The sequence below is a fragment of the Xyrauchen texanus genome, chromosome 32, assembly GCF_025860055.1.
Source record: "Xyrauchen texanus isolate HMW12.3.18 chromosome 32, RBS_HiC_50CHRs, whole genome shotgun sequence".
NCBI classification, from domain to species: domain Eukaryota; kingdom Metazoa; phylum Chordata; class Actinopteri; order Cypriniformes; family Catostomidae; genus Xyrauchen; species Xyrauchen texanus.
This window is the reverse complement of record NC_068307.1, coordinates 7398780-7410012: the sequence shown is the minus strand read 5'-3', so window position 1 is coordinate 7410012 and position 11233 is coordinate 7398780. Positions and strand designations below refer to the sequence as shown.

The 11233-nt window shown below is 37.2% G+C and overlaps 1 protein-coding gene across 2 annotated transcripts; it reads left to right on the top strand.

The window, feature by feature from the left end:
• The first annotated feature begins 78 nt into the window (after nucleotides 1-78).
• Nucleotides 79-10353, top strand: LOC127626188 (vacuolar fusion protein MON1 homolog B-like). 2 transcript variants are annotated; one of them, XM_052101799.1, is made up of 7 exons: nucleotides 79-466; nucleotides 570-673; nucleotides 1465-2067; nucleotides 4155-4947; nucleotides 7283-7430; nucleotides 9086-9260; nucleotides 9346-10353. In XM_052101799.1, the coding sequence occupies exons 2-7, from the start codon at nucleotides 586-588 to the stop codon at nucleotides 9354-9356; spliced, it is 1818 nt and encodes a 605-aa protein (XP_051957759.1). In that variant the 5' UTR covers nucleotides 79-466; nucleotides 570-585; the 3' UTR covers nucleotides 9357-10353. The 2 variants fall into 2 exon arrangements, with proteins under 2 accessions (XP_051957759.1, XP_051957761.1); XM_052101801.1 differs by having other exon boundaries at nucleotides 565-673.
• The last annotated feature ends 880 nt before the right edge of the window (nucleotides 10354-11233 follow it).

Below are 11233 nucleotides of genomic sequence, written 5' to 3'. Positions count from 1 at the left end.
TTTAAATTGCAGACTTTTATTTTGAAAAGTGGTAACAGGAAGTGGTTGCCGTGGTTATTTGTATTGCAGTGTTTTAACTGCAAGCTTCCTGAAATACCGGCGGCTGTTTCGTGAAGCGAAAACGAAAGATGTTTTTTGTTTTTAATAATCGTTAATTTATTATATCGGTCATGAATGTGATAATGACGAAGAGTGTATCCGTTCACGAGAGGAGTCGGTTATCTTACGAGATAATGAGGGTTTTCCATAAATAATGTAGACGAGCTCAAATTACTGTTTTGTAATCTCGAGCTCTGTAATTTAAACCAGTTCTTGTTATTTTACTCATTTTGAAATATAGTTTGTAATCTTTATGAAACTCGTTACTGTTGAGGCCGTGCGTGACTGTTCAAACTCCACGGACTGCAGATATGGGATAACACAGCAGTAATCAGATTAATCGGTTTACTTCACTGTTTCAGATTTGGTACGAACCATCATTCGATTGCTTTACTGATATATTTGCAATTGATTGACCTGTATGAGATGAAATTAAAGTAATATATGTCGCTTTCCTTTCATAAGTTCAGTTGTTTGTATGTTGACATGGATCAGAACAGTCAAGAGACTCGGAACATGGAGGAGGGGAAGATAAGTGAGCCATCGATCCTTCCACAATGTCTTGATCAAACGGGTAATTATTTTGAGTGGTGTGGTTTTATATAGTTAGTTCATTCTATACGCCTCAGTCACAATTCACTTTCATTGTAATGGAAAAAGGTGCAACGAAAGTAAATGGTGACTGATGCTGTTAGTGCTTAAAGTAATAGTTATTTCAAAAAGGAAAATTCTCTCATCATTAACTCACCCTCATGCCTTCCAAAATGTGTATGACTTACTTTCTTTTGCAGATCAGAACAAAGGTTGTTAGAAGAATATGTCGGCTCTGTAGGTCCATAAGTGAATGGTGGCCAAATCTTTGAAGATCTAAAAAGCATATAAAGGCAGCATAAAAGACTCCAGTGGTTAAATCCATGTCTTCAGAAGTGATATTATAGGTGATAAAAAAGGACTTAAATATTTATCTGTTTCTCACCCAAAGCTATCATATAGTTTCTGAAAAGATAGATTTAACCACTGGAGTCATATAGATTACTTTTATGCTGCTTTTATGTGTTTTTGAACCTTCAAAGTTCTGGCCACCATTCACTTGTATTTTATTGGACCTACAGAGATAACATTTTCTTCTAAAAATCTTTGTGTTCTGTAGAAGAAAGTAAATCATACACGTCTAGGGATAGCATGTAGGTTAGTATATGATGAATTCATTTTCATATTTGGGTGAACTATTCCTTTAAAGCACTTTGATTACTAGTTGAAATCAGCAGCATAATATTCTGAGGAATATACTAAACTAACTGGTGTTACTCTTGATTTATGTGACCGCTTAGTCTTTCACTCGCTTTGTTTCCACTTGCTTGACAGATGTTGCATATTCGGACAGTGATCTCCCATCAGATGACCACACAGACTTTATCAAAGAGGGTAACCATTGTGTGAATGAAGCTCACAGGATGCCTTCAGACCCAGAGGGGCTCTTGGAGCCAGAGTCAGCAGATCCTACATCAGAGGAGAGCACTCAACCACAAGAACATTTAACAGATATTCAGAAGCTACACATTGTTGATTATGATAGGCCTTTGGGTGCTGGCGGTTCAGAGACTGATTCTGGCAAAGCATCAGAGGACTCTGCCTTAGTGGACAATGGCCATGATGACTCAGGCGAGTTTGTTGTAACTGTGTTAGCCCGGGCTAAGGTGGAGGAACAGGGGATGGGGAATAAAGGGGCCTCATCTTCTCTGCCGGAGACTGGTACACCTCTGGGACCTCCCTCGCACAGGAACGAGGATGTGACGGCGGATAGTTGGAGACAGCACAGGAAGCATGTGTTCGTGCTGAGTGAGGCTGGGAAGCCCATCTACTCTCGATATGGTAGTGAGGAGGCCCTGTCTTCTACCATGGGTGTAATGATGGCTCTTGTTTCCTTCGTTCAGAGTGGAGATAACATCATTCGCTCAGTTTATTCGGGTAAGTCCCTTGTTGTGACATACAGATTGCTAGTATACTCCTAAATTTGGCAAAATTTACTTTTAAACAGACATAATATGCAAGTAGAGTCTCTTTTAGGTAAGCTGAACAAAACTATTGATGTCTAAACTTGGACTCAGGGGTGTATACACATTTTTGTCCAATAAGATGCTCCCTAGCAAATAATTGTTTATGGCCGTGTTGTAAACTAAAAGCTAATGGCTGTAGGGTCATTGCTTATAACCTTAACCAGAGATCCCCGGCTCATTTTTAGAATAATTTTTTAATGGTGAAACAAATACATAAATGATGATGAGAGCCAAAATATTAAATGCCATGGACCAAAACAAGAAAAACTATCTTCATGCCATGTGACCCTGTTTGGCTTTTGACCACTGAAAATGTCTAAAAGTGTCAAGATTACATTTATGTTGCCTTTATGTGATTTTTGGAGCTTAATAGGTCTGGTCACCATTAACTTGCATTGTATGGACCTACAGAGCTGAGATATTCTTCTAAAAATCTTCATTTGTGTTCTACAGAATAAAGTCACATCTGGGATGGCATAAAGTGTGTAAATGATGAGAGAATTTTCATTTTTGGGTGAATTTTCGCATGGAGCCTCATTGAGATATCTCTGGCATTTAACTATGTAGGGCCTTAAAAATTAAATAAATGAAAGTTTGTTGTGAGCCAGAATCTGAAAGGATATTATGACATCTTTAACTCATCTGGAGTTACAGGAACAACCCCAAAAAAGTGTTTATTTGTGGACTATCACCATTGGCATTAAATGTAACACATGGCGCTGAAGTCAACTGATTTTAGTAATGACCTAACTATCTCTTTGTTCAAATAAAATATTGACATTGCCACATTTAAAAGGTTATTTTTTTAATGTGTATTTTTACTCCAAAATCATAGGTGAAAAATGTAATTTTATATGAAAAGAAGCAAAGTGTGTGAGATAAGACAATTGTTTTTTGTAAATCCTTAAACCTAATTTTTTTAAAGAAGTAATCGTTAAAATAGCCTTACTTAAAGGTGCACTCAGTAATTTTTGAAGAATGTTGATCTGGCTTACGTCGGATTTCTCTGACACCAAGTGGTCTGGATGCTGCATCATTCAAACGCAGTAGTTTTCATTTACCAGTGCCATTGTAAAAATTCACTTTGCATAGTATATCAGGATTAATTTAATCCATGAATGAAAGTGTCCCATGACAGGGCAGTTACTAAGATTAAGCCGGTAGTATTTGGCTGGTCATGTGATGCTAACATGTCTGCTCCCATGAGGCGCCCCTGCTCCATGTAGAATAAAAGAGTTTTTATAAGGTTACTGATATGACTGAACTCTTCATCTCACATGAGTAGTTATGATTTTATACATATGTTTCATAATTACAACTCAAATTTAAAATGGCTGGAAGCATTTCACTAATGAGAATTTGGGGGAAGATTTGCTTAACTCTTTCCCCGCCAGCGTTTTAAAAAAAAAAGTTGCCAGCCACCGCCAGGGTTTTTGACGATTTTTGCTAAATTTTAATGGCCCGCAGAATATTTTCTTCCATGAATATATGAAGATGCTATATATCAAAATAAAGATCTGAGCCTCTGCTTTTAGGCAAAAAAAAAACGATTTTATTTTATCTTCATTTGTTCTTTTTTTATTGCCACTTGAACAGAGGTAGGTTTTGTCAAAAACAACATTTCGGACAAAAAGCTGAGAAAAAGGCATTTTTATCAAACAAGTGCTTTAGTATTAGTATGGTGTTCCACTTCACGTTTGAGACGATCGCAGTCTGTTTCTTTTATCAAAGAGTTGCATACTCTTTCAAAACATGCGTGCGGGTCTTCCTTACCGTATACCACCTAAAACACAGATACCCGGAAAATTCCGTGTTTGGCGGGGAAGCGTTTTTTCATAAAACCCGGAAAATTCCGTGTTTGGCGGGGAAAGAGTTAAATGGAGTGAAATGTGTCAGATAAGACAAATCTGTTATTTGTAAATCCTTTTAATAAATTTGTTTGAACAAATAATATAGTCCAACTGGTTTCTTCACCTCTGTTCACTTGCTCTCTTGTAGACGAGCACACGGTTGTGTTCATGCAAAGAGGTCCTCTGGTGCTGGTGTCCGTCTCCTGCAGCCGCCAATCAGAGCAGCAGCTCCGTCACGAGCTGATCTACGTCTACAACCAGATCATCAGCATGCTCACGCAGGCCAGCATCACCCGCATCTTCGAGCACAAGAAGAACTATGACCTGCGACGCCTACTGGCCGGCTCGGAGAAGATTCTAGATGGTCTTCTGAACCTCGTAGATTCTGACCCCAGCATCTTACTCTCCGCTGTGCACTGTCTCCCCCTGGCCTCATCTCTCAGGGACTCCCTCAGCCAGATCCTCCAAAAGGCCATCACACCAAACCTGGTCTTCTCCATCCTCATAGCCAAGAACCAGCTGCTCACAATAGTCCAAGAGAAGATGGTCATTGATGATGCCAGACTGGATCCTGCTGACCTACACCTTCTGCTTAACCTCATCGGGGCCTCGTCCGCCTTTCAGGCTGGGGAGATCTGGACGCCCATCTGTCTGCCCAGTTTTAATCCTGACTGTTACTTTTATGCATACATCTCCTATCTGGACCCTCCAGAATGTACTGTGTGTCTAGTTCTTCTCTCCACTGATAAAGAGGCATTTTATTCGGTTGCTGAGTGTAAGAGGAAGATCGATGAGGCCATGCAGGTGCATAATGCGCTGATCTCCATTGCAAAAGCTCACTCGTACAGTGTTACTCAGGTGGGAGTGTCTGATCTCAGGCATTTCATGTACAAGCCCTTTGATGTGCCAGACAACCATCGCCAACTAACACAGTTCACCAGGTAAAGCATTTGATTATTTATAAGGGTTAATCTCACAGCCAGTCAAGAACATTTCACTTCCAAAACAAAAGAAATTGAAATTACATTTTGCTTAAAGCTGAAGTATGTTATTTCTGCGCCACTAGCGTCATCAAACGTATTTGCAAAAATAAACATTGTTTTCAAAGCAGCTGTCTGAATATGCCCCCCTTCTGCTGTTTATCGAACAAACCGATAGCCCCACCCCCAACTTATGTCGAGTCAATGTTATTGTCTCTCTTGAGTCAGGTCTCTCAAAACAAACAAGAATTTTCATAGTGCCACAGAAACACAGTGTTTACAGTTTTCCAGAAAATTAACATATAAATGGCTAACTAATAGTTGTCTCTGCATATTAAGCTGGGATTGAAGAAAATATTTTAACACAGAAAAAGTTACATACTTAAGCTTGAAAGAGACTGAAGTCTATTATTAAGACCATTAAGATTTGTTGCATTGTGACTGGATTTCTTGACCCCAGTTATTAAAAAATGTCATTCTAGTTACAGTAATGTGAAAATAATTTGTTGTACTACCTTATTTATGCTGATTTAAAAAGAAAACACTCACATGCATGCATTGCATTACTACAAAGCCCCTTAGATGACAGGGCGGGATTTTGTTTCTCGTAATACGTTTTGAATTCCCTTGCAATAAATGGGGTTTTACTACAGTAGCCATATTTTAACCATGATATTCTTTGTGAAACCATCATGATAATACAGGAATATGAAAACAATGGTAAAAACAATCATAATTTTGTATTGGTTTTACTATAAAAATACCATAATTACATGATGGGTGCCGTAGTAAACCCATGGATTTACCTTGTGTAACCATGACCATTCCAGTTTTGAACATGGTTTTACATTTGTAATATTGTAGGCTGTTGTAACCACTGTTTTTTGGCAGAAACTATGGTTTTACTGTAGTAACATCGTTATTGCCATGAATGTTGTAGACTAATCATGTTTTTTTATTTTGCAGAAAAATAGTAATATTGTAGTGACCATGAAAAGTGACCATGTTTTTTGGTGCAAACTATGGCTTTAATACAGTGGAAAATATTCATAAACCGTAGTAACCATGGTTTTACTATTGATTAACCATGGTTAATCTTCTGGTTACTATGGTTTTACCTTGGTATTTGTAGTAAAACTTAAATTTTTTATTTTATTTTTACTATCGTAGTTTTCATTTTCATGTATTATTACTATGAATTTACTACTAATATAAAGGTTAAAATATTGTTACTGTAGTAAAAACATGGTAAATGTATTATCAGGGAACGCAAAACTTGTTGCGAGGGTACACAAAACTATATTGAAGGAACGCAACGTTTATTGCGAGGGAACACAAAATGTTTTGAGGGGAACGCAAAATTATTGCGAGGGCATGTAAAACGCATTGCCGGGGAATTAATTTTTTTTTGCGGGAAATGCAAAACGTATTGCGAGAGTACACAAACTATTGTTACTTGGACATGTTTTTATGAGATTTACAAAGAAATCAGTTTTATTTTAGTCATAATTATTGCTTTAATTTTTTTTTAAATTTCATCATGTCATATTCGTTCATTTTACTCTTTAGTTGATAAAAATAACACAAATAGTAATATTTTCGTCAACTCTGTTTGAATTAAATATTGTTATTAATTATCACCATAATGCATAATTTTTGTCTAGTGTTCGCTATTGTTGACAAAATCAAAAAACCCTTTTGGTCGGTAATTTCATTGTTGAGAGAAACTGTTATAAAGGTAGCCGCATGTTTGGGGTGTTTTGCTTGTTGTGAACACCTTTGTGATTATACACACAAAATATGTATGTGCTTTGATGTTTAACTTGGTTTCAATTTGCAAGTGTTTATTTTTTCGTACTCCGTATTCATGTTAAAATGTGTAGCCTTTCTGTTAGCTGAAGCACTTGTCAAGTGCATAATATTGACTTCTTGACTCCATGAAGAACACAATTAAACTGCCTTAAAGTATCTGAGAGCTTACAATGTACACTATAGACCCGATCTCATAGTCACAGTCTCCTATCTCCCTAATTAATTTTACTGGAGAACTGAAAGAAATTGAAAGCATGTTTTCTTAATTTATCCTATTATTTCATGAGAGGTGCAGATTAGAAAGGGTTTTATTGAGAGCACTCTGCTAGTCATGAGATACAATAAAGCACCACAAATATACTTCTTGAAAATATTGAGAATGACAGATATCGCAAATGAGATCTAAAGGAGTCATAGACAAATACACCTTTGTTTTTTTGCTCCTTCCGTGCCTCATGGGTTTATTGTATTTGTGTCTGTGCAGCCCTGAAATTGAAGCCCCTTACAGCAGTGAAGAGGAGAAAATGAGACTCTTGGACCTGTATAGAGACCTACACGGCCGTATCCACAGTACCTCACGCCCCCTAAAGCTCATCTACCACGTGGCTGAACGTGAGACTCTGCTGGCTTGGGTATGTGAGCAGTAACTGCTGTCACACATATCTGTTTTTAGTCCTCTGAGAGCAAAACATGTTGATGTTGTTATTTCTAGCTCACTAGCATGGCAGTTTCACCGGTCTCTGCATAGACCTTGAGAGATCGAGTTACCTTCAAAACCTCTGAGCTGCAGTGGCAGTTAAAATTTGCAAATGCAGATTATGCAAATGAGTATTGTGACCTTGCACCAGGTAGTCACTATGTGATTGAATATTTAGTGGTGTTCTAGTGCTAACACACTCTGGATAATTACAAGTTGCCTGAAGCAAGTTAAAGATCTTTGTAGCTTTTTTAATTGAAATCTTGTATACCAGCTTAAATATTCAAAGACAGGCATAAGTAAGCTATATGTAGGTTGATCACGCTGAAAAGAGTAACACTGTGGCTTTGACGGTTTCAACTTTGCTCTGATTGTTTGAGCATCCCCTATCACAGCAGTGCCGTGAGTTTAGGGTGGGACCATCTGTTTTGTCCGACCAATTATAGACGGGCAGTGTTTGGGGAATATGTGTGAAAACATTCATTATTTTTTCATTTCTGTTCAGGGACACTAGTACAGGGTTTCCAATAAAATGTCAGGGTATTTTATTGTGATTTCCAGGCCTGGAAATGTTCTGGACATTATAAAAATGGTAACAAGTCGTGGAAATTCCAATAGTCAAATCGGGGAGACCAGGGCTAGTTGTCACTTTTTACTCCAGTAAATATTCCTCAGGGTATGGAGGTGTAGATCTTATGTAGATCTCTAATGCCTTTTCTGCATATCAATGCGGCGTTTTGTGGTCCGTTCTGCATAACGCGGCGGCTCATTTTAGCTTATCGCGGCCCATTCAGCGCGTCTCACGGCCGACCCACTGGTCCGCTCAGTTCTCCTGATGGCCAGTCCGCCCCTGATCGGCCCCAAAGTACGTCGGCCCTCCGGGAAAATGCCCGGTATGCAGATTACCAGTCCATCCCTCGTGATGGGGGATGACTGGGAACGTGTACCCCCTCCAATGTTCATATGATATTTACCCCTCTAGTTTAATGGCAGGTTCCATTGTGACAACTTATCCCAATAATGGGGCATGTTGTCACAATGGAACTTGCCTTTAAACTAGTTGCATAAGTTTCATATGAACATTTCCCGGTCACCTTCCATCACAACAACCAAAACAAGATCTACACCTCTTTACATCTACGCGTCCATTATAAGGCCTATAGTGACCTGATGTTGTTTTGAGCTTGGAGAAAATAAAATACACAATTGGATGAGCTTCTCAGTTGTGATGGATCAAATGGCGGGAGCTATGTAATCTCATATGTAGATGGTCTTAAACGTCTTCCTAATTATATATATGGCAGTGGCCATTACTGACCGTTATTTCAGGGAATGATACCGCATTTTAACTTTTGACACTAAATCTTATTGTTACTGAGATATAGCCCTTGTGACAACTTAACTAGCCCAAGTCTCCCATGCTTAACTTTTCATCGGCTAGAGTTGTTCGTGAATGTTATCTCTATAAAATTATTTCAATAAAAACAGAAATGACAAATGAATGGAAACGTCATGGAAATGTATTGATCAAATGCTGTTGAAACTCTGGTAAGTGACACTGAAATTGCACAATTATATTTCTTATCACAGGTCACAAGCAAATTTGAGTTGTACACCTGCTTCAGCCCGCTTGTCACAAAAACCAGTGCCATCAATGCCATCACCAAACTGCTGCGCTGGATTAAGAAAGAGGAGGATCGTCTCTTTATTCGCTACCCTCCGAAGTACTCCACCACCCCCAACCCCAGCAAAAGCTCTAAAGGAGGTGAGAGCTGAATGGTTTCCTGTTATTCTGTAAACGCTCATTCACAAGATTCATCTGCTGAGCATCTACATTGATTTTGTTTCAGATGCACACTGATAGATGGACCCACCTGCGATCTGACCTCTGCAATGGCTGCAGTCTCTGCATTTACACTTAACAAACTCTGTAAAACTCAGTTTGGTAGTAGAGTTGAGTTCAGTAAACCAAAATATCCTAATCCACAGTGTGTACATAATTTGATATGTACCTCTTCCTTTTTTCTTTTCTTTTTTTGATGGTTTGACAGACCTGGACTGGATCACTTATGAATTTATACATTGTAGAAAAAAATACCACTAAAGAAAATAAGCAGTACATTGGAAAAGATTCAATAAAATGTGGAATATTTTTCTCCGGTCTTACTCAACACAATTGGTGGCATTGACTGTGTGAGCTATCATTGATTGTTTTACTTCATCATAAAATAATTTTTAGTTGTTTAATTACATAGATTAGTAAATGTTTGTTATGCTTTGAAATAAAATGTTTATTGAATTGGTCTCCCTGTCAAAATCAAGAGACAAGCTATTTGTTATGGCTTGAACAGTTCCTCTGATTATGTCTTATTTAGCATGGTAGGCCATGCAAACTTTCACATTGCATCCTTATCAGTTGTTCGTATGTACTTTGTGATGTATTCTTTTGGAGGTTTCTCTTATGTGGTTTTGTATTTGAAACCAAACAGACCAAACCTTGCTCCATTTGAATAAAAAAATTAAAAAAAACATTTTGACAAGCTGCAATATGTCAGTACACTTTAAAGAGGATGAATTAGTACATTCTTTTATCGCATTTATCACAATATCTACTTTACTATTATTCTTTTTCTTTGGTTTCCTATTTGACTTGCCAGTCGATTTTGACATTTACTTTTCTGGCATGTGCAAAATTTTATGACGTTTTGATATAATAAGATCAGGACACTGAGTTTTAAACCACTGGACATAATAGTAATAATGTGCAATGTAAAAATATTTTGAGACATTTATTATTGCAGTTTTCAAGTTATTTTTTTCTTTCTGGAAAATTGATCTGTTCAAAACTATTTTAATTAGAGGAATAATATATTGGTGCTGTAATAAATCTATGACATTGCTCAAATTATATCTTGTATTTATTTTATTTACTAGCTAAGTGTAGTGCGACAAATATGTAAAAATGTCAGTATTGCTCAAGTAGTTTCATCTTATCAACAGGCTTGAGATTAGAGCCTGTTTTCATGATCAGATATGTTTTTCAGACAATTTACAGAGTTTAATTTCATAATATTTGTCTGACGAAAATGTCCATTTATATTTAGTCAGTATTTCATCATGCTATTCATTCATGTTAGTCAATTTTAATCTGATTAAAATAGAATGTAATTTTAGTTGTCAAAAACAACATTTTAGTGTACCTTGTGTGCAAAAGACAAACATGTAACAGTCCAATTTTTAACCAAATACTCATATTTTGACAAATCTATGAACTACTTACAATTATTTACACATCTGTAAAACATTAAACATGAGAACTGTACTGAGCTCCTGAATTAATAGTTATAATAAATATGCTGAAGCATTAGCAACTTGGCATTAGCAAGTCACTCTGTTGTGAATTTCTCATGTTTAGATAGTGACGCATATGGATAAGCACGTGACGGTTCAAATTCACTTATTCAATGGCTTCGTTGTCTGAGCACATTTAAATTGTAATCCAACATTGATGTTGTAGATATAGCCGATTAAGCTCACGTATACAGGATGTGTTTCAGTGGGACAATTTAACCCTTTAGTGAAGTTCATTGAACAGGTTCAGCGAGAAAATCCCCAACATACTATGTCTGGATTATAATCGATACTTTTTAGATTTTTCTTTCTTAAAAAAAAAAACATCAGTTTAGTGTGTTGTTAATATGCTGCATTTTCGGCAACTGTATATTTAATTAAAACAAT